Genomic DNA, 21,293 nt, shown 5'->3' with positions numbered 1-21,293 from the left:
CTATGATTATTATTTTCATTATGTCCATTGACAATACTCCAAATTTCAATTTTTCAATTTCCATTAATTATTGGATATTGAGGATTTAGCTGTGACCTGTGATAGTCTGAAGACGTGGAGTCACATTAATTGTAATTACATAATTTCATACTTAAGTATAAAAATACATATGTTTAATAGAAAATATTAATTAATGAAGTTGTTTAGATTACAGTGCAATCAACAACTTGTTAGTTAAAAACAACTATTATGAGTAAAAAAATAGATATTTTCAAATTACAATAATATATTAATATTTATCGACCTTTATTCACTACTAGTTGACAGACAATATTATCTTATATACTTATCATCAATTATATTTCTAATAATAATGTATTATAAAAATTTATGATTTCACTTAACAATTAATTTTTCATTAAATAAAATAAATAATTCAATATTTAAGTATAAATTAGGATTTTAAGTTAAATACATATTATTGCATTATTTAATAAGAAATACATTTCAAAAAGTACAGTTTTATGTTTTTTTAAACTAAAAAAAAAATTTAATTAATAAAATAAGAAATAATATAAGGTACCTATAATTTAAAATTTTGATTATTGAATTTTTGAATTAGATTTTATTAATAGTCTGCATGTTAGAAAAATGAAATAACTTGAAAAAAATTTACAAGGTTAATATAAAATGGAAGGAAAGACGACAATCTATGATTAACCATTTAGGAGTGCGCAATATTAGAGAAAATGTATTATATTAAACAGAGAATATATTGTTAAAAAATAGGATCACATAAATTCAGTTGCTTTGAGCTAATAACTATCCAAGAAAGATTTGTTTGAAATTTCTAAAGAACTTCCTAACTATTTATTTTAATGTATTAATATATCAAAATAATTTTATTCAGTTAAAAATTTAAAAATAATTGTTATTTATATTAAGATGGTACTTCTGTAAATTATTATTATTTATAAAAACTACATTGTAATGTAAAAATCACAGTAAAATTATTAACAATTGAACAATATAATTTTCCATACATTTAAAGTAGACAATATATATTATTAAAAGATATTTTATTACTTGAACATATATATATATATATATATATACATATATATTAATTTAATACTTTACAGAAATTAACTTTAAATTAAAAATATATGTAATTAACAATAAACAAATTAAAGTCTTCCAGAATATCTAACATTAGATCTGTACTCGCTGTATATATTTTTTAACATCTGCAAAGAGGGTCCTTGAATATTGTTTATTAGTAGTGTCATTTCTTCAGTTGAACAAACATCCATTATATTATAGATGACATTATAAAAATGTCTCTGTAAATTTGTAATTCACAATTAATTAATGTACAGTAGAATATATCTTTTAACTTACCATAATTACTCCAAGACAATTCATTTCTATTGAAACAAGATCAATTAAGTCTTCTATCATATAACGGCTTATGAGATCAAAATCGCTTTTATTTTGTTTGAATAAACTTGAACATCTGAATAATAAAATAAATATTACATTTAATTAATTCATTGAAATTAAATATATATTATGTTTTATTACTTTTCAAGCTTGTGGAAAGGTATACAATAACTATGATCAAATCGTAACGTGTCTTTGGACAGAGTCATTGGGTATACAACTGACAAACATTTATTTAAAAAGTTAGTAAATGTAGTGACATATAGTCCTAAATAAGGTTTTATAGAATTATTTGGACATTTATACAGAACTATTAATAGTTCAGAAGCTTCTGTAAGTAATTGTACTGCATTGCTTGTACTTTTTTCAACAAAAGTCATTATTCTCAATGAACAATTCATCATTGTAGTTTTGTTTATCTACATTAAACATAAAATATTACACATATTATTGTATAAATAAACAGAGAACAATGTGAAAATGTTAAATAAAACATAAAATAATTTATTAAGAAAACCTATTTTTTTTTTTTCATAAGAATATGAAAATAAGTAAATGCAAACATTTGCTTTAGAATGCAAATTCTATATTTTCATTTTTAACAAAAGAACAATAAGATTTTTTAACTTTTTAATGAAAATACGACAAATTATTTCAAGTTAAGAAACCAGTAATAATTATTAAAATTAATACAAATCAATGATCTATTAATATATATATATATATATTACTTTATATTACTGATATGAATAAAAATCTGTAAATGTTATAAAGATAGGTCAAGATTAAAATATATTAGTATTTTTTTCTCTTATAAATTTAGAGTTAAATTATCTGTCCATATTTTTAAGCTTAGAACACTGCAGACAATCAATAATGTATATGTGTAAAGATTATAATGTGATAAAGACATCAAATAGATATGCGTTCACTTAACTTTGAATAAATAGCGTATGCACATTTAAAAATAATAATTAATAGTTAGATATTATAAAATAGTAACTATTTTAGTATTTATTAATAATAATGAACTAATTAATTAATCTTACCCATGGTATTTGAAGTAATGAACAAACTAATTTTATTAACAAAATTAAACCTTGTTCCGTTTGAATCTTTTTTGTGTTAAACAAGAAGGTTCTATTTAAAACAAAACAAAAATGATTTATACTATCCTTGCGAATTTTTTTCTTTTGATTAAACAGTTGAATGTTCAGTAAATAAGACCATAGTTCTTGTATATATTCATAATAACCTTGATTTATAGTTGATTCATTTCTTTCAATAATTTTTACCTAATATAAAGTTGTTTAATTTTAATATAGGTACAATAATTAATTTATGTTGTTACATAAAGAGTTTAGATATTGTAGGGTTTATAAGATAATTAAAAAAAAGTATTTTTCTTTGTTATTAATAGAGCACTTTAAACATAAGAATCTTTTAAAAATTCTAAAACAAAATAATTAGACATAATAATGACCATATTTATTTAGGCTAATAAAAGAAAAGATAAGGTATGCCTACAATATCAGCATTAATTATAAATTTTCTAATAATATCTTACTGTTTCAATTTTCAAAATATTAATGAACTTTATTAAATCATTTGAAGAACACAAATCCAATAATATTTTAGAAACATTATCATCCATGCTTATAGGGTTTAATATATATTCCCAACATTTTGATAAGAACTCTTTTGATATACAATGAGTAATTATGTCGTAATTTTTAAAAATAGTATTTAAAAGAAATTTTTTATCTTCCAATCGCACTTTTGTATTTTCGTTGAACTAAAAATAAATAAGATAATACAGTAGAATATCATTATATATGCAATAATAATTAAAGTATTTGAAATATTCTTACCAACAAAGTAATGTAGTCATCCAGTACAGCTAGATTATTGAATAAACAATCATCATTTTTATTTACAATTGAGAAATTTAATGAAACACAGTAAGGGTAAACTAAAAGATGATTTTGTGAGCATATATAGTTGAAAGAAAGTATTACCATTTCATTAAGAGCATAATAAAAATCAATAAAGCTTTTTTTTTCAATCGATTGCGTTTCCTAAAATATAAAAATGTTAATAATAATATATTAAATTCAGTATAGAATATAGATTAAATACCTAATTGTACAAAAAATTTATGGTATATTTTTAATTCTTAAATAAAATTATATTAACATTAAAAAAATATTATACAACTGAATAGGAATTTCGTTGCAGAAAATACAAATAACAAGAGAGCAACTAAAGAAAAATAATTAGCACAAAATATGTAATAAAACTTACTGAAATACCATCCAAAAAACATGCTATTATAATTGCTGTATCCACCCAATTTTTTTCATAATTTATGATTTTTTCCAAATCCTTTGTAATATATTGTTTTTGTAAACAATCTTTATTTATTTTGATCGATAAACTTTTAAATAAATTTCTTGATTTATATTCCAGCTCATCGTCAGATTTCAATTTTTGATAAATATTAAATGCAAAAGATACAGCGAGAAAATGCATAGGAAGTCCGCAGATTTTTAAAAAGTCTAAATAATGAAAATAATTAAGTTAAACTATAAAAATGCTAAAACTATTTAAAATATAATTACCAATAACAATTGTAATCAACTCTTTGATACTGAAATTATCAAGATTAGTAGCCATAACAAATTCTGAGAGAATGGAAAGCAGTACTAATGAAAATGGACTATTATTAATTTGTGTTTGATTACATCTTAATAAAATGTTTAATAACTTTAAGACTTTTAAACACCTAAAATTTGGAAAAAAATATTTATTAGTATAATAATATTATAAATTTAAACTAATTTCAATGTATAAAAATATAGGTACTTCTGGGTACGTAAGTAATTGTTGAAATTTGTCAAGAGATAAAAGTTGATCAGAGGTAATCCAAATTATGTTACTTTTGTTACTGGTAAACTACCATATTATTAAGATCAGGCAGTAAATATGCATTGGAGAGGGAGTTGGAAGTTAATTACTCCCCTTAAATGATTATAAAAATAAAAATAAAAATGTGAAATTAACAATAAATCTTTACTGCTGACTATCTTACATCTCAACATCTTAAATTAAGACATTAACTTGCCAAACATAGAGTTAAAAAAGAAAGAGGCTATTAGTGAAAACACAGAATGTGTTAGTGACATTAATTTGACCAATCTTCATTTTAGCTTCTGAGTGAAGTTAATTAATTTACTGACTTTATAATGGAGTGTAATGATATGGGTTTAAAAAATGCCTTAAAAGTATTCAAAATATCAAATTAAAACTAAATAAATAATTTTATTAAAATTAAAAATAAATAGAATGACATACTTTTTTATGATCTCTGAAGGTACTTCTATGACTTTTTTGTATCTTTTAAAAGTAATGAGCTTTGCTGATTCTTCATAAATATTTTCAAAAGAAAGATCAGGACGTGAATCAATTAAAGAAATAATACTTTCAACATTAAACTTAGATAAAATTAATGATGATTGATTGACTTTTTTATTTTCTAAATGTTCACAAATATTCTGAAGCGTAAAAAATGTTACAGCATGTATTTCTAACCTGTAAAGAAATAAATGTAATACATTTTCATTTAATATTAGATATTATATTATAAGAAAACATTTTAGGAAAATGTTTTAACAAAGTTTAAGTTAAACATAAAAGTTATAGGAAGTAGTCAAATAGTCATATAGTTTTAAATACATATATGAAAATACAAATATCACTTTAAGTACATTTCAAGTTTCGAGACAAAAATATTCAACATGAATGAAAGGCCTCGATTAAGACCTACAGTGCCTATAGGTTATGAACAATTTGATGCTCCTATTCTATCAGCTCTTGGTAATATATTTTTAATATTTAATTAGGAATAATTTGTACACCCTATACATAATTTAAATTGAACATTATAATTAAACAATTTTTAGTATAAATTCTATTTAATCCAATAAATCCGAACTTATACATTCAATAGAAAATAAAATAAAAATACAAAACATGGTGTACCAAATTCTGTGGCCAATGCAGACAGTTCATTGACTATAGCCAACTACTGAATCAGAGGGAGATGTACCCAAATGTGTTGTCTTCATCTTACTAACATAAAATATATCAAATATGCATTTAGCAGAATTAATTTTCAACTGTTAGCTTTAAAATTAGGGTCAACTAAACTATTATTAAACTTAAAAGTAAGACTATTATCTAGGGCATCACATAAGCTTTATATGATATTTTAATTTTAAAGTTTTAATATTTTATATAGCTATATATAATTTAGTTTAAAATTAAAATATCAATAAAAGCCTACATGATGCCTTAGATCAGTGGTTCTCAATTTTTTCCCATCGCAGCACATTATTATTAATTATTTTATAAGTCACGGGACACTCTGGATAAATATTATTTACTTATCAAATAATACTTATATAATGATGTTCAAGTTCATGTTGTCATGGCACCTTTAAGTTGAATAATAAGTAAATTTACTATTAAAGTCAATGTCGAAAAAATTTAATCTACTGAAATTAAATTTGCTACATTGTATATTAGTAAGACAAAGAAGACGAAGCACATGCAGGTAAGATGTCCTATTAAACCTTAATCTAAGCCTGATGATTTAATTAGAATAAATATCCTATACATTAAACATAATGAATAACGATAAATAGAAACATTAAAGCATTTACTTGTAATCCTTATTTTTAGATTGTAGAATTTCACAATCTCGTAAATCAAATTCAGGTTTGATAATACAATTTGTAATTTTTTGCAAAATAATTAATTTTGTGCTTTGAGGAAGAATATTTGAAATAACATGATAATTTTTAGCTAACATATCATCATTAGCAACGTCTAATAAGAGTGTAATATTTTCTTCTAGCGGAACATTTTTGGTTTTAAATTCTGATAGCAGTCTCAAATATTCAATGAGAAAATAAGTCTGAAAATTAATAAAAAAACAATATTATAAACTAGTAAATCAATATATATTTTTTTAGTTCTAAGGATATACAAGTTTTGATTACTTACAAAACACTCATTTTTCTCGTATATTTCTGATTTATCAGAATTTGTTTTCAAGCTTTTAAGTTTTGATTTATGAGTATTGCAAATATATTGTTCCTTTTCATAATTAAACAAACAATTATCATTTTTTGATATGAAAATGTCATCTAATATTTCTGATAATATCAAAGTTTTAAACTTTGTAGTAAGTTGACTTAATTTCATAAATAGAGTGAAATTTGCGTCATCAAGCTAGAAAATGTTTTGTTAAAATATAATATTATGCTTATATTTATACTTATTATGTTACACCCCAAAGGGCAAAAATATAGTAAATAATAATCTTTAGTTCACGTTAACAAAGTTTTAGGAAGTCATTTCTCAGATAGAATAATATAAAACAGATTATAGTTTGTGTTACACTACCTCTGGAGCAGGTAAGCAAATTATTCACTCATAAACTACATCCTAAGTACAGGGTACCCCAAAAAATTACTCAGTGAAATTATTTTAATACCTAACTTTGCATTAAAATGTACTTATTAATTTTAAAAAACAATATATTATATTATAATTAAAGACCGGATTTATATGTTTTTACATATCGTTACTGGGTCTATGCAGTCTTACGAGAGTAAAAAATGAGAACGATTCGTTCAATTCTGAGTTAGTAGAAAAAAGTTTTTTTTGCATATTTGAAAATATTTCATAGGTTAGAGAATATTAATTCCATTTAGCATATTTTAGAATATTTAGTAAATTGTGAGAAAAAATATTTATTTATTATTAATTTTAATATTATGGTACCGGAAAAATTGCTTTTGAACATATTTTACACTTTTTTTTATCATTGTGACAAAAAAACATTATTATTTGTCAATTCTATAATAAAATTAAAATAATATTTCAAGTTTCTTTTTTATTCTTCAGAAAGTAAAAATTTGCCATTGCATACAACAAAGAAATGTTGTTTTTTTGTATACATATATTATATACCTATAATCTATATAGTAAATTGTTATTTTGAATGTTGAGTGTTAAAAAAAAAATTGCAAAAATGCATATTAAAGCATATATTGATATTCATTGATTATTTTTGCATATTTTAAAGATTTTTCAGAGAATATAATGAGAATATTTGAAGGTTTTTTTAGAGAATATTAGCATCATATTTAAGGTATTTTAAGAGAATATAAATCCTGTCTTTAATTATAATATATGTGTAAATAAGTATAAATAAAATACAGCAGCGAGTTTCTGGTTTAAAATTTTTCAATGTTATTTATTAGAGGAATCATAAATGTTATAATGTATACATATCTAAATTATTTAGAAAAGTATTTAAGTATTAATTAGTTTTTAACTCACAGGTTGAGCTTTATCAGCATTTATAAAATGTTTCATGATTGAAGATAAATGTTTTAAAATTTGACACATACGTGAATCTGATGTCAAACTGCTAAATAGAAGCTCTACATTACGTAATCCATCACATATATCTTTCACTACCTGAAATAATCAATAACATTAAGACAATAGTTATTAAAACTTACCAATATTTAATATTAATGCTATACTTTTATATTTATTTATTTTTTACCTACTTATACATGTTATTGAATAGAAAATTATTACAATGGAATAAAATAAATAATACAAATTATTTAAGCCCTAAATTAAGTTAGGACCGTTGCTGTAAATAGAGATTAAATAAAACATAGTATAAAATGTATTACATTGTACAGCTAATATGTATACATACATATTATGTCAGTGACGCAACCAGGGGGGTGAACTCCGGGTCCGGACCCTTTCCTTGATTCGTGTGATAGTAAATTAATAAATATAACACCAATTTGATTATTCTTTGGATAACATCTATATTCTCACTTATTAATTATTTTGTTGGATCTCTCTCATGAAAAAATTCTGGTTGCGCCACTGTATTATGTAGCCACAAAGGTAATATTTAAGTGTGTAATAAATGCCCAGATGGCAATTAAATTTGTTTTTAAGTTAAAAATAAGAAATTTTTTTTAAAAATAGTAGGTATCTCATTGAAGAATTTCAACTTACTCTTCGAAATTCATCATTGATCTGGACAACTTTATTTTCAGGATAATCAACTTTAAACTTCTCTAAACTACTTAAGAATTTTGTGCTGCGCAACATTTTGACGATCTTAAAGTATTGACGTTAACTCTATTACACAAAAACAGAATTTAATTATAATTCGGTATTCGTTCTCATAATATCGTAACTGATATAAGGCATCAACTAAAAGGCAAGAAATATTGTCGGAAAATTATTATAATATAATAAAACTGTCTACCAAGTATTTGGGTAGAGTATAGATTACAAGTATAGTTTAATTAATTAAATTAAGTAAATCACAGCTATATTTTTAATTGAAGTATTCAGTTTAAGATTTGAATATTAAATAAAAAATAACACGAAAGGTACATTGTACGTTTAAAGATATTAGGTATTGTGTAGAACTGAAGATTCACACTATTCTAGAGTACAACTTTGAACTTACTAGACTCGGTAGACTCAAGAGTCTAGACAAACGCAACACGACGTTATTATCACATACGTCAAGTATACAACCGGTCGGCGGTTGCACGTGCGTTCCTACAACTTCCTAACCATAGAGTAACTCTATGTTCCTAACCACGATTTTAGATAATATTATTTTTTATTATCATGTTCTTAACCAACGATAAATAAGTTATTCATGGCTAAAATACATATTAATATAGTTGGCAACAACGTTATGCAACGTTGCCAAGTCGACCTCCGAGACCATTGGTAGATTGTGGTGGTGTTGACTGAGCAAGCTGTGAAGAGTGAGTGTTGATGTTCGGAATGTCAGATTTCGTAATTTTTTCGTTGCTATTGGCAATTGGCATTTTGTTTTTTACTTTTTAGCGAATATTGTTGATAGGGTGGCCGTCGCTCACTCGTTCGCCTGAAATCTGAATCTTTCAACCATTGAGAAGTGACTACCCACTGACTAATGAACGTTGAAGATTATTCTCCTCCTCAAACTATTACAACAGTTAACAGTGCAGTGCGTCGCATTATTCGCATTACTAGTACTTTCGCGTATTGAATATAATTTTATTACACACTATTATACATCGCCGTAATATTGTATATTATTTAATATTTTACGTCAATACCTATCATCGTCTATATAGTATTGTTTTTAATTCAATTTGTCACTGTTAATAGATTTTTAAACTACTCGAATATCATTGTGGTTGTTTTTTTAATCTCTAATCGTTTTTTCTTTTAATTTATCTACCAACGAAATTACCACTGCAGAGGTTCGTACATATTTCTCCGAAATACTTTAAGTAGTTTGTGATATTAGTTTTAACATGTAGATAGTGGTTGTCTGAACGTAAACATATATTATGAACTGAAAAAAAACTACGTATAGGTTTTAAAATAAAAATTGTTAATATTGTCAATGACCTACTTAACGTAAGTCTAGTTTTCGTGAATTTTGCTGACCATTCATTCATTATTTCTATTAAAGTATTGAATAATACATAAGTCGCTTTGTCGTTTATAAGCACAAAACCATGTATTCATTTTCGATTTATCATGTATTCGCAAATGGTTTTTAAATATTTTATACCTAGGTACCTACCTACAAAATCTTAAATTTTTATAAAAATTAATTCGCGATTTGAAATGTATTAACTAAAATAAATAAATGAATATTTTAGCATGGATAGGTCTAAGTGTCATGATGTGTACCTACTATAGACTATTTAAATCAAATCTATTATTCATTTTATTCCTTTAATACTTTTAATGTCTAAATTATTTTAGTATAAATATGGAACAGAGACTGCTAAAATTATTTATATTGATTTTTAATAAGATATCTATTGAAAAAATAATTGAATTGTACTTTACGGTTTTCATATTTTAGCGGCCAATCAGCTGGTGATAGATTTCTCATTTCTGTTTTTTCTGCTCTAAACTACCTACCTAATTTTTATTTATTTTAAGTTAAAATTTTTTTTTTATGACTAAGTAAATAACATACCTTGGTATAGTTGTTAATTATAGATTATCTCTAATAAACAAGTTATCATAAATTTATTTTATTGTTACATATCTTCAATACAATAATGAAAACGTGTTGTGTAAAGTATATTATCTTTATTGAACTTATATATGTAAAATAACAATAGTAAACTTTTATGTGTTGAGCCATGTCATGACCTGCTTCTAAATGGTTTGTAATAGAAATAAATAATTCTAATAATGATAGTTGATTCCAATAGCCAGTTAGCAGGCGATGTACAATAACCGAAAAGTACAATTTAAATTATAGGTACATTACATATGAATATGTATTTTTGATTAAATTTATTATATTAATTCTAGTTATGGCCGACCAGAGTCAAAATCCAGGAACTCCTGGTACTAGTAATCAATATCCAAACTGGTCCCAACCGATGAACTGGTCTTCTTATGGAAAGTAAGTATTTCATGATTAAAGTACCTAATTGATTTAAATTAAAAATTAATGCAGAATAAATGAGAAAAATTAAATTAAAACTAATAATTATAACCAGCAGTGAATTATTTATTTATTATAATATGTGTATTAAATATTAATGTGGATTTTATTTTTATAGCTATACGGGACCTCAAATGTATAATATGAATGCGTTTTATGCTGCACAATGCTATAATCCGGTATGACATAATTTTAACTTCTAACCATTGTTACCCTTTTTTATTGTTTTCACATAGGTACATTATTTTGTTTATATTTTTTTAGCAAGGATTTCAAAGTTTTCCCAGTCAAAATTTTAATTTTAAACCATTTGTTCCTGGAGGTAAAGTATTAACTTTATATAAGTTTTTATGTATAATATTATATTTAAATATATTTTTAGGCACATTAGAAACTGCAACTGTTTCACATGAAAATTCTCCTCCTCTGCCAAATGGACCAGCTCCTTCACAACCTCCTCCACCTCAATTTGATAGCGATGATTTAGATAAACTTCCGCCTTTACCACCTGGTTCTCCACCACCCGTTCCTGGAATATGTGATGTGCCTCTACGTAAGTTTGAGTTAAATTTATTTCTGGTTCTTACAACATACAATTTTTTTTTTTTTTTAATTTCATTAGGCTTGTTTATATTGTAATATAATTGCTGTAAAAATGTATTTATGCAATTTAATATATCTTTTGCGAGCAGCTCTATGTTTGTTTAAATTGTCTATTAAGTTTATCTTATATTATAATATACAATTATCAATTCATCATATCTCCAAAGTGCTATTTAGCTAATATTACTGAGACAAAATGTTTTCCGTCATATAATGAAAGCACTAAATTAAATAATATTTATTGGCTATATTTCAATATGTGGTATAACTACGGCTATTTTTTGTATTACCTATCTAACTATAAATATGTGTAAAGGATGCAATCTGTTGATAATTTATGTTGTGCTATAGCTGGAATATCTATATAATTATTGTATTAATTAATATTTTTAATTTACTTCATGCTTTTATTTTGGATTTTGAGCAATGAATGTATCAATTTTACAATAAATTGCGGTTTTTTTGTGTGCTATTTATAAAGAAAACTTGTATATTAGAAAAAAAATTAGCTCTTAGTAATTTATAAACATCTCACACTTGTCCTTTTCAGTTTATTTCTCTAAACATATCAATAAAAAAAAAAATTGTGATTTTATAAAATTAAATTATTTACAATATTTTTTAGCACCTCAGCCAAATATATCATCCCTACCTCCCATGCCTCAAACAAAAAATGGTAGAAAAAAATGGAGAAAAAAACAAAGAAACTTAATGGAAGCAGCTATGGCTAACCAGTCTGCACAAATTGCCCCTCCCGTATATCCTATGATAAATTTTGTTCCTCCTGTTCCTATTTCACAACCACCTCCTACACCAAAACAAACTATACCAAATTCTTTATTTTCATTTACTCCTATAGTTCCCAGCAAACCACCACCACCACAACAACCAGCACCACCTAAAGAAATTCAATCTATTCAAAAAAAACAAAATACTTTTGATTTGCCTGATAATTGTCCATCTAGTTTAAGGTAATTGAAAAAAGTTTTTTAATAAAAATAAATTTATTGAAAGTTTATTTTCTTTTTTAGAGATTATATAAAAAAATGTCAAGATAAATGTATAAATAAAATAGACAGAGATAGAATGGATATAATTTTAAAAGGAAAATTGACTAATGCAAATCATGATGGTTCACTTTGGATTAAAGACTGGACTAAAGAACCAATGCCAATGTATGTATTTTTATATTTGTAGGATATTATTTTTTCTATTATTATGAGTTTATATTTATTTATTTTTGAAAATTTAAATTATTAAATTTTAGTTATTATCTTATGTATATTAAAAAAAAAATTAAACTGATTAATTTATATAGATTGAAATATGTTTTCTATTAAAAGGTTGTTAAGTGAAAATATTACAATAAACCAAAATCAAGAAAATGGTAAAAATAAAAATTCAATCATTAAAATTGCATTCAAAAAGTCTACGAACAACTATGTCAACTGCTACTTCACTTCAAAATTCAAATCTTGTTTGTCTCCTTCATCAAATAGTTCTAATGAGTAAGTGTTTTAATTGTAAGATATGATAATTTGTTATAAATTTATTTGTGAAATTTATTGAAGTATTAATGAAGTTATTATATAATATTCAATTGCCTATTCATATACATATTATTGTAAAATGTGTACATAGCAGTCAAAACTATAAAAATGTATATTAATTTTTAGGTTTTTAACTAACAATTTAATTATGTTTTTTAGATCTAATAATGATGTCATTAAAAAGAAAAACAGTCCGTTACGGGAAAATAAAAGACAAAATAGCGATGATTTTATTCCTCTTAATGTCAATAGTGATGAAAGTAATAGCAAAAAGAGTAAATATACTAATAAGAACAAAAAGTAAGTAACTATTTTTTCTTATTTTAATTATAGTATGCTCAAGTCTTAAATTAGTGATTAATAATAATTGTATGTTATTTATTATTTTAATTTTATTAAATTTATGATTTATATTAATAGTATATTATTCTTTAATTGGTAATTTTTTTTTATCTAGATTATATAATGAAGAGGCTCATATATATCAACAATATGGCTCTATAAATAATAAACCAAGTTATGATAAACATTTGTTAACCAAGCGTGCTGCACGTTTTTCATCTCAAGGAAGTCCAAAAAAAAAGCCTCGTCAAATAATAAAAAATGATTATCATTCACATAAGTTTTCTTCTATGGATGATGATGAGTTTCATATAGACTCTTGCCATATTGTTGGAACATGTGTTGATTTAGAAAAAAAATATTTAAGATTGACTGCAGTTAGTTTTATTTATTGTATTTATTTTGTTAATTATATCAAAAGTATAAATTATTTTTAATTATAATTAAAAATTAAACAGGCACCAGATGCTGAAGCTGTAAGACCAGTAAGAGTTTTGGTAAATTCATTACAACATGTCAAGTCCAAATGGATGAGTAATAGCGACTATGTCTTTGCATGTGATCAATTGAAGTCAATTCGACAGGACTTAACTGTAAGAAGCTTAATATTATTGTTTTTGTTGTTGTTTCCTAATAAATAAGTTATTATTGGAAATAGGTGCAAGGTATTAGGGATCCATTTACAGTAGAAGTATATGAAACACATGCTAGGATAGCTTTAGAAAAAAGTGATATGGGAGAATTCAATCAATGTCAGACTCAATTGTGTGATTTGTATGAGGAGTTAAAAGATAATCCTACTGCTCAAAAAAATAGAAATGAATTTCTCTGTTACAGTATATTGTATTGTATATATACTAGAGCTTTATGTGGTAAATATAATTTTATACATTTTCAATAACTATAACTGTTAATTATAAAATATAATTTTAAATTTGTATCTTGCAGAGTTGAACAAGGTTCTATTGTGTATTAAAGAGTCAAAAATCAAAGACGAAAGTGTAGAATTTGCATTGAAAATCAAAGATGCCTGGTGGTTAGGAAACCATATTCGGCTATTTTCTTTGTACAAAGTAGCTCCTAAAATGGCTTCATACTTAATGGATATGTTTCTGACTAGAGAGCGCAATAACTTCTATTTGGCTATTGCCAAGTCGTATGTATACAAACAATTTATCATTTATAATAACACTATTTTTCAGGGTATTACATAATTTGTACAGGTATTAATTTTTGTGTTCTTATTTCAATATTAAATTTGAATAACTTATCTACTTTTTATAATTTCTGGGTTAAGGTAGTGTTGATATGTGTTTTTTAGACCACTTAAATAATATAATATTATTTTTAAATATTATTGACTAATGTTAATTATACTTATTTAAATGCTTATCAATTAAGTTTCAAAAACTAATATTAATTTATTATTTTGATAAAACAATTTTTATTAATTATTATATTAAAATTACGAATGTCCTTGTTATGAAATCATGTTCTTGTTAGAATATGTATTCAAGTTCAGTTCTAGTTTTATATATATATATATATGTATCTAGGTTAATATTTCTTTTTTTTAGTGAATAATTTTTTTTAAAGACAATTTTATTATGATATAACAGTTACCGTCCAACTATTCCAATCTCGACCATTCAAGATCAAATGGCATTCGATAAGCGTGAGGATTGTTTGGCTTTTCTTAAGGCTGCAGGCGCTGTATTTACTTCCAATAACGAAAACATCGACTGCAAAGCAAGCTGCGGTTCGGCCGAAGCTTGACTTTCAGATGATTTCGTTCTCATGTCTACATAATCACATATATATATATGTATATATCTAGTATAAGAAAGTCTTCGTTGATTTGTCATCATAGAAAAGAACCACGATGAGCCACAAATTAAAGTTCTACTTCTAAATATAAATATAACTACATCTATAAAATTATTTCATGACTCAAAAATAAATTAGGTATGTCAGTCATGGAGACTAACATATGTTTTTCAACACAATTTATTCCAATGGATCACATTGCACAAAAATGTTAACCATATTTTTGGCAATTCAGCTTCGTTTTCTACGTCCATCTCTCTTTTGTTTGTTTGTTTTTTTTTTTCTGTCGATTGTCTTTGGCCTTCATTATTCTGATGGCTGCAAAATGTTATGAAGAAATTTGATATTTTTTGTATCTACGCCCAATTATTTGTTATATTGTGAATTATGAGTAAGTAAGAGACGTCCCAAAAACTCCATGAAAATTCAATTGTCTTGAAATTGAGAAAAAAGTACTTGCTCAATGAAAATATGAGGTGACTTGTGCCAAAACTTGAGTTAGGTAAGTAGGTGCTCTGTTGCTGAATTTTGTGAAAATCCTACCTATGTATCATGAAAGTAAGAAAGAAGAAAGTATAACAGACATCAATTACAATGTGGATCAATTTTAAAAAGAACTAACTGGAAAATTCATGTCGAGTAGCCATACATTTGTTTTGTGTGTAACTTGAACATACAAAATATTTAGTTCATATAATTTTTTCTTATATTTAATTACTCAATTCATATTAATATGATCAATGCATTTGCATTGGCATGTAAAAAAAATACATTTAATAGTAAAATATGAGTCTTCATTCAAGGATAATTCAATATGGCTGTATATTTCATAGTGATTTGTTGCAAGTACCATTTTTAAGTAAGTATGTAATCTATAAAATATGTATACATATTGCATATCGTTGATGTAATTTTATTTACAAGTATTATTATTTTTTTAGCATCAATTATATTAAGATGACCATTCAACTTTATTATTGATTTAACATATTGCATTTAAAGAGAATATTTATGGATTATTATATGGACAGAGGCATTTATATATTTTTAATAGGTAAGAGTTTTATTATAAAATAAAATTATTAAGTGGATTCTCTTTAATGCTAAGTAGTAAGAAGAAATGTATCATAATAATTGTTACTTGTTATGAACATGGGGGAAGTGCACAGCTTGCCTCCTCCTGGGCAAAAAATATTATGAATTTATAGTTCAATAAGTATGGCATATTCACATTTATATGTGAAAATAATATTAAATCTTTACTATCTTACATTTGAACATTTTTTTATTTTGACCCCCCCCCCCCTTCCTTAAAATGTTACCTATGGGTGTCCATGGTCATAAGCAATATAAACATAAACCAAATTTTAATTAAAATATGCTAGTTTATTTAAATAGTATAATAAAATTTATGTCACAAAACTACAAAATGATGTTTTCTTAGATATTTTAAAATATCCAATAATTGTGCCTAATAAATTTTGATCATTATTCATTATTGTAATATAATAATTATGTTTTAATATTTTTAATTCCTTGTATTTAGTTAGTATAAATTATTTATTGTATTATAGTGATTTTTTTGTTTTTTTTTTTTACAGGATACATTTCGTGCATAAGGTTGAGTAATTTTAACAAATTTTATCAGTATTCAATTCTAATAGGATAATAGTCTGGTTCAATTAATTATGTGGATAATATACTATTCAGACTCTCGTGGTTTATTTATTTTTTTAGTTTATTATTTCTTCGACAAATTACAAGTCATTTACTATATTTATATTATGTTTAAAAATACTTTATGTATGCAGTTATTTTAAATTAATTCTTATATTTCGTTGTAAATATATTTTAGAATAATAAAAAATAAATAAGTTTTAACTATTGTTTTATTCCTATATATTATTTTACTAAATTAATAATTAGGTTTATTAAAAATAAAAACTTGGTAGAAAAAGTGTTTTTATTTTTTAGTTAACCCATTTTATGATAAAGATCTAATTGTTACTTAGATCTAAGAGTTGTTAGCTGTTTGTCTGCCATGATACCCTTTACATCTGCTGAAAACTGAATGTCTAGTGTAATCGTCTATATCATTCAAATGTTAAGATCTGTTACATAAAATTCTTAGTTAGATTGTGAGTATTGTTTGTATCTTATCAAAAATAAACAACTAATTTTAATACTATTTAATTTTTAAAGCATATTTCTGTATTATAGGACTACTATAAAAGGCGGGGCATCTGGTCAATAATAGAAATTATGTATGTATAATGTATAACTAATGTTTTGGTTGTATGAAATCTAATTAGATTTTATATTCACATAAAATAAAATCATTACCTTTAGGCAAATTTCTTATCAATCACATCCCAGAAAATATAATAATTTATTTATGTATACAATTAGTTTAAATAAATATTAATTTTCAATCATGAGTTTTTGGAACACTCTTCCACTCCAATAGTATCATGGTAACAAATATAAAATATAATATTTGAAATGGGGAATTCTGAAAATATAATTTTAAAAATGCATAACAAAAATTCTAAAATATATTTTTGTCGTTTTTAAAAATTATAATTTTAAAACGAAATTTTTTCAAACCGACATTGAAATATTGAATAAAATTATTGTGATGTTATAAATAGTATGATTATCTAGTTAGTTAATTAAATATGATATTAAGTTAAATCAAAATAATTGATTAAAGTTCAATGGTTTCATATTTTTAAAATTTATCATACTATAAAAATTATAAATTATAAGAGATTCACTTACTTTTTCTGACTAAAGTCAAAGTAATCTAGATTTGAACTTGCCTTATTAATTATTTGAATTGCGGCGGACATCCCCCCGACTTTTTCTTATGTACTAGGACATTTTCCCTCCCATTTTTTTTTTTAAGTTAACTTACTATTTAATAATATAATATTATTTATTGTTTAGTAGGATTTTTTTTTTCATAAATATAAACTAAGATATTATATTCATTGGAGCACTCCCAAAATCAAATTCACAAGATATTTTGTTAAATATCATAACTAATACGGTTTTAAAATAAACAAATATGAACAAAGGCTAAAAAATATGTGCTTAAAAGTAACGAAAGAATTAAAAATCAATTACTATTTTTTACAAATTTATCATTTTATGTTGGAATTTGAACCATTTTTATTACCTAGTTATTAATTATATTTTATGTGGGCAATCTTTTAGCTACATATTATAATTATTTATAATAATTTATTATATTTATATAAAAAAAAAAGTAAGTGAGCATTGGAGGAAGTTTGTCCACATATCGCCCTTTCGGCCTTCAGACAGGATAGTGTGATTTTGCAGTATTCAATTTGAATGCAATTATTGTATTCGATAAAAAACGATTCTGAACGGACGAAAGAATATTTTTTTTATTTCATTAAATATTTAAATATTATTCGTTTCTATGGTGATAACCAAAACGTTAGAAGTTGAAATTTCGGTTTTTTTTTAATTTTTCGGTGTTTTTCCTGTGGCGTTAAATAACTACCATTGAGAAAATTGAAAAATTACTTCTCAAAAGTACCAGCTCAAGAAGTCAAGAACATTACCTTTCAAAATAGATGCTACAATTGATACTTTTGAGCAAGTTTAGGAGGAGTAAAAGTGTTTACAAAAAAAAAAAATAATAATAAACATCATTGTAAAACTAATACATTCCTCGCTGCACTCAGAATCTAAAATCTTATTAAATAGTTAATTTTCAAAAAAAAAAAAAATGGGGTGAGAAATTGTCCGTTTACCCAAATATTTGATATTTACTATTCAAATTTAAAATATTCACCAAAGCTTTTACTTAGTCTTTGATTATTTAAACTTTCGCTGGTTTTCCAAAAAAACTAAAAATTACGTATAGTAGCACAAAGTCATCTAGCGTCAAAAAAGAGCGGTGATTCGACACGACTCAAAAAGTTCATAATCGAGCTAATTGATAACTACAGTCATCGCACAGTTGACACTCGACAGTTATTCATTTGCCTCAGTGGCCACTGGCCATTAACATGGTTCAACCACAATTGGCCAAGACCCAAGAGTCTGTCTTTCAAGGTAGTCAATTTCTCCTCCTATTTAAACCTAAGTTCACAATTATAATTTAAGCAATTATTATTAACATATTAAAATATCAAGACATTGAAAATGCAATACGTCTGCAACGCATAGGTATTATGTTGTCTCTGGACTCTGATTCTGTTAAAATTGTACATCAGATAACCTAACTTTGCATTAGCTTTATAAATTCCAGTATATTATTATGTAGACATATAGTGAATTGATCTAGCAACTTAAAGGTAAAAAATCATTATCTGTGTTGAATGTTTATACATTTTTAAGGAAGTTAACTAAACTTATAGTGTCACAAGTGTATGAATACATCGACCGATATTTTCAGCCGATGTATAAAAGTTTTACCATAGACATCCGATTTTAATTTACTGTAAATATTAATTACATCAAAAACAATTTCAATTCTAATAAATTTATCATATTTTTATTCCTCACTGTAGAATAATACCATTTTATCTAATAGTTTTACAAAAAATAAGTATAATACTTTCATTCCGTACGCTTAAAAACATAAACTTACGTAGTGCAAAATACTCCTAACAGTCATAATTATGACTGTTATGAGTATAAAGTATCTATCTATTTTTATACCTAGGTACAATAATATAATTAAAAAAGCGTGGTGAAGTGGGTACCGCTCTGCTGTACCCTGTACATTAGGTGCCATGTGGATCACTATTATATAATATAGAAGTGTTAAATTTGAATCCAGCTATGGATATCATTGTATACGAAAAACGATTCTGAACGGAGATGATTTGTTAGCCTAGAATAAATTTTTTACTGAGTGGTGAAAAAGGTAGTTTATGTTTTAATGACCTTACCCAAAATTAAACCGTGTACAGAAAATGCCAATTTAAACAACTGGTGTATATGTTTCAAGTTCCTATGATTATAGTAATTCTTAAATTAATAAAAATTTAAACGAAGGATAAAAAATGTTAATTGGCCAACGTTAAAGTTCTTTTATAATTATTGTAAGCCAACTTATGAAAAATCTTGTATAAAATTTTCAACTCTTAGCTACTTGAACAAATTTTTTTTTATAAATCATAACTACAAAATAATTTACAAATATTCATGATTTTGACGAATTGTTGTCAATATATTTGATCTTCAGATGCTAATAAAAAAAATTGTCCCTGTATTCTTATAATTTTTGAATTTTTAAAAGTTATGCTGCACACAGACACAAAAAAGCCATACACATCATCGTACCTAAAATTAATACATTTATTACTTCGTTCAAAATCTAAAATCTTCGTAAATAACTCGCAAATAATTTGAAAAAATATCATAAAAATTCTTGTAAATCATTGTAACTTTAAAGATTTTCTATACAATGTAAAGTGTGTAAAAAGGGTACTAATTGGGTATTGTTTAATAGATTTTTGTCTTGAGAGTTGAGAATGGCATAAATATTGAATAAATTATTTTATAATTTAGCTAAATTTTTTAGTACATCAAATCAAAGTATTAGCATTTGGAATCTAGATTTTTATTAGGTACAATTTATAAAAATCGTCTATTACACAATCTGATTTTTGAAGTAATATCGTATATTTTTGTAATCTATATATTCTATATTATATTAGGTGTCTAGGTATTATAGTTTTATAGACCAGTGTCATTGTGTCAAGTTAACTGTGAAGATGTTACGATCAGTGTTGAATTTAGGGGGGGGGGAGTTGGCGAATGCCTACTTCAGACTTCAGAGTAAGTAGAAATAGACTTAGTAAAGTTCACCATGAACCTTATGTTCTTATAGTTTTAAAAATATATTTTGGGTTTTTAGATATAGGTATATTTTTTTTATCTTAAACTGTTTATTC

At 24.6% G+C, this 21,293-nt stretch overlaps 3 protein-coding genes across 5 annotated transcripts in view; 1 reads left to right on the top strand and 2 right to left on the bottom strand.

Annotated features, from left to right (window-relative positions):
* Positions 1-21,293, bottom strand: part of LOC114122222 (WW domain-binding protein 2) — a 148,624-nt gene that overhangs the window by 9,003 nt on the left and 118,328 nt on the right. The gene's annotated exons all lie outside the window — the stretch shown is intronic.
* On the bottom strand, positions 1,063-9,166 carry LOC114122226 (uncharacterized). 2 transcript variants are annotated; one of them, XM_027984821.2, is made up of 14 exons: positions 9,026-9,166; positions 8,563-8,688; positions 7,855-7,995; positions 6,511-6,738; positions 6,168-6,421; positions 4,798-5,034; positions 4,065-4,228; positions 3,748-4,001; positions 3,315-3,521; positions 3,011-3,238; positions 2,493-2,738; positions 1,585-1,862; positions 1,402-1,516; positions 1,063-1,343 (listed from the first exon to the last, which is right to left on the bottom strand). In XM_027984821.2, exons 2-14 carry the CDS (start codon positions 8,656-8,658, stop codon positions 1,188-1,190), a joined length of 2,604 nt encoding a protein of 867 aa, XP_027840622.1. In that variant the 5' UTR covers positions 8,659-8,688; positions 9,026-9,166; the 3' UTR covers positions 1,063-1,187. The 2 variants fall into 2 exon arrangements, with proteins under 2 accessions (XP_027840622.1, XP_027840623.1); XM_027984822.2 differs by having other exon boundaries at positions 8,819-9,150.
* LOC114122227 (leukocyte receptor cluster member 8 homolog) lies at positions 9,321-17,235 on the top strand. Of its 2 annotated transcripts, XM_050210518.1 has the most exons (17): positions 9,321-9,642; positions 9,724-9,818; positions 10,897-10,990; positions 11,151-11,211; positions 11,297-11,354; positions 11,415-11,585; positions 12,261-12,606; positions 12,667-12,810; positions 12,979-13,143; positions 13,345-13,485; positions 13,643-13,904; positions 13,986-14,120; positions 14,186-14,399; positions 14,476-14,683; positions 15,147-16,213; positions 16,296-16,408; positions 16,956-17,235. In XM_050210518.1, the coding sequence occupies exons 3-15, from the start codon at positions 10,899-10,901 to the stop codon at positions 15,301-15,303; spliced, it is 2,154 nt and encodes a 717-aa protein (XP_050066475.1). In that variant the 5' UTR covers positions 9,321-9,642; positions 9,724-9,818; positions 10,897-10,898; the 3' UTR covers positions 15,304-16,213; positions 16,296-16,408; positions 16,956-17,235. The 2 variants fall into 2 exon arrangements, with proteins under 2 accessions (XP_050066475.1, XP_027840626.1); XM_027984825.2 differs by having other exon boundaries at positions 9,321-9,818; positions 15,147-16,217.

The sequence above is a fragment of the Aphis gossypii genome, chromosome 1, assembly GCF_020184175.1.
Source record: "Aphis gossypii isolate Hap1 chromosome 1, ASM2018417v2, whole genome shotgun sequence".
Classification (NCBI taxonomy): Eukaryota; Metazoa; Arthropoda; class Insecta; order Hemiptera; family Aphididae; genus Aphis; species Aphis gossypii.
This window is presented reverse-complemented; position numbering and strand designations above follow the sequence as displayed.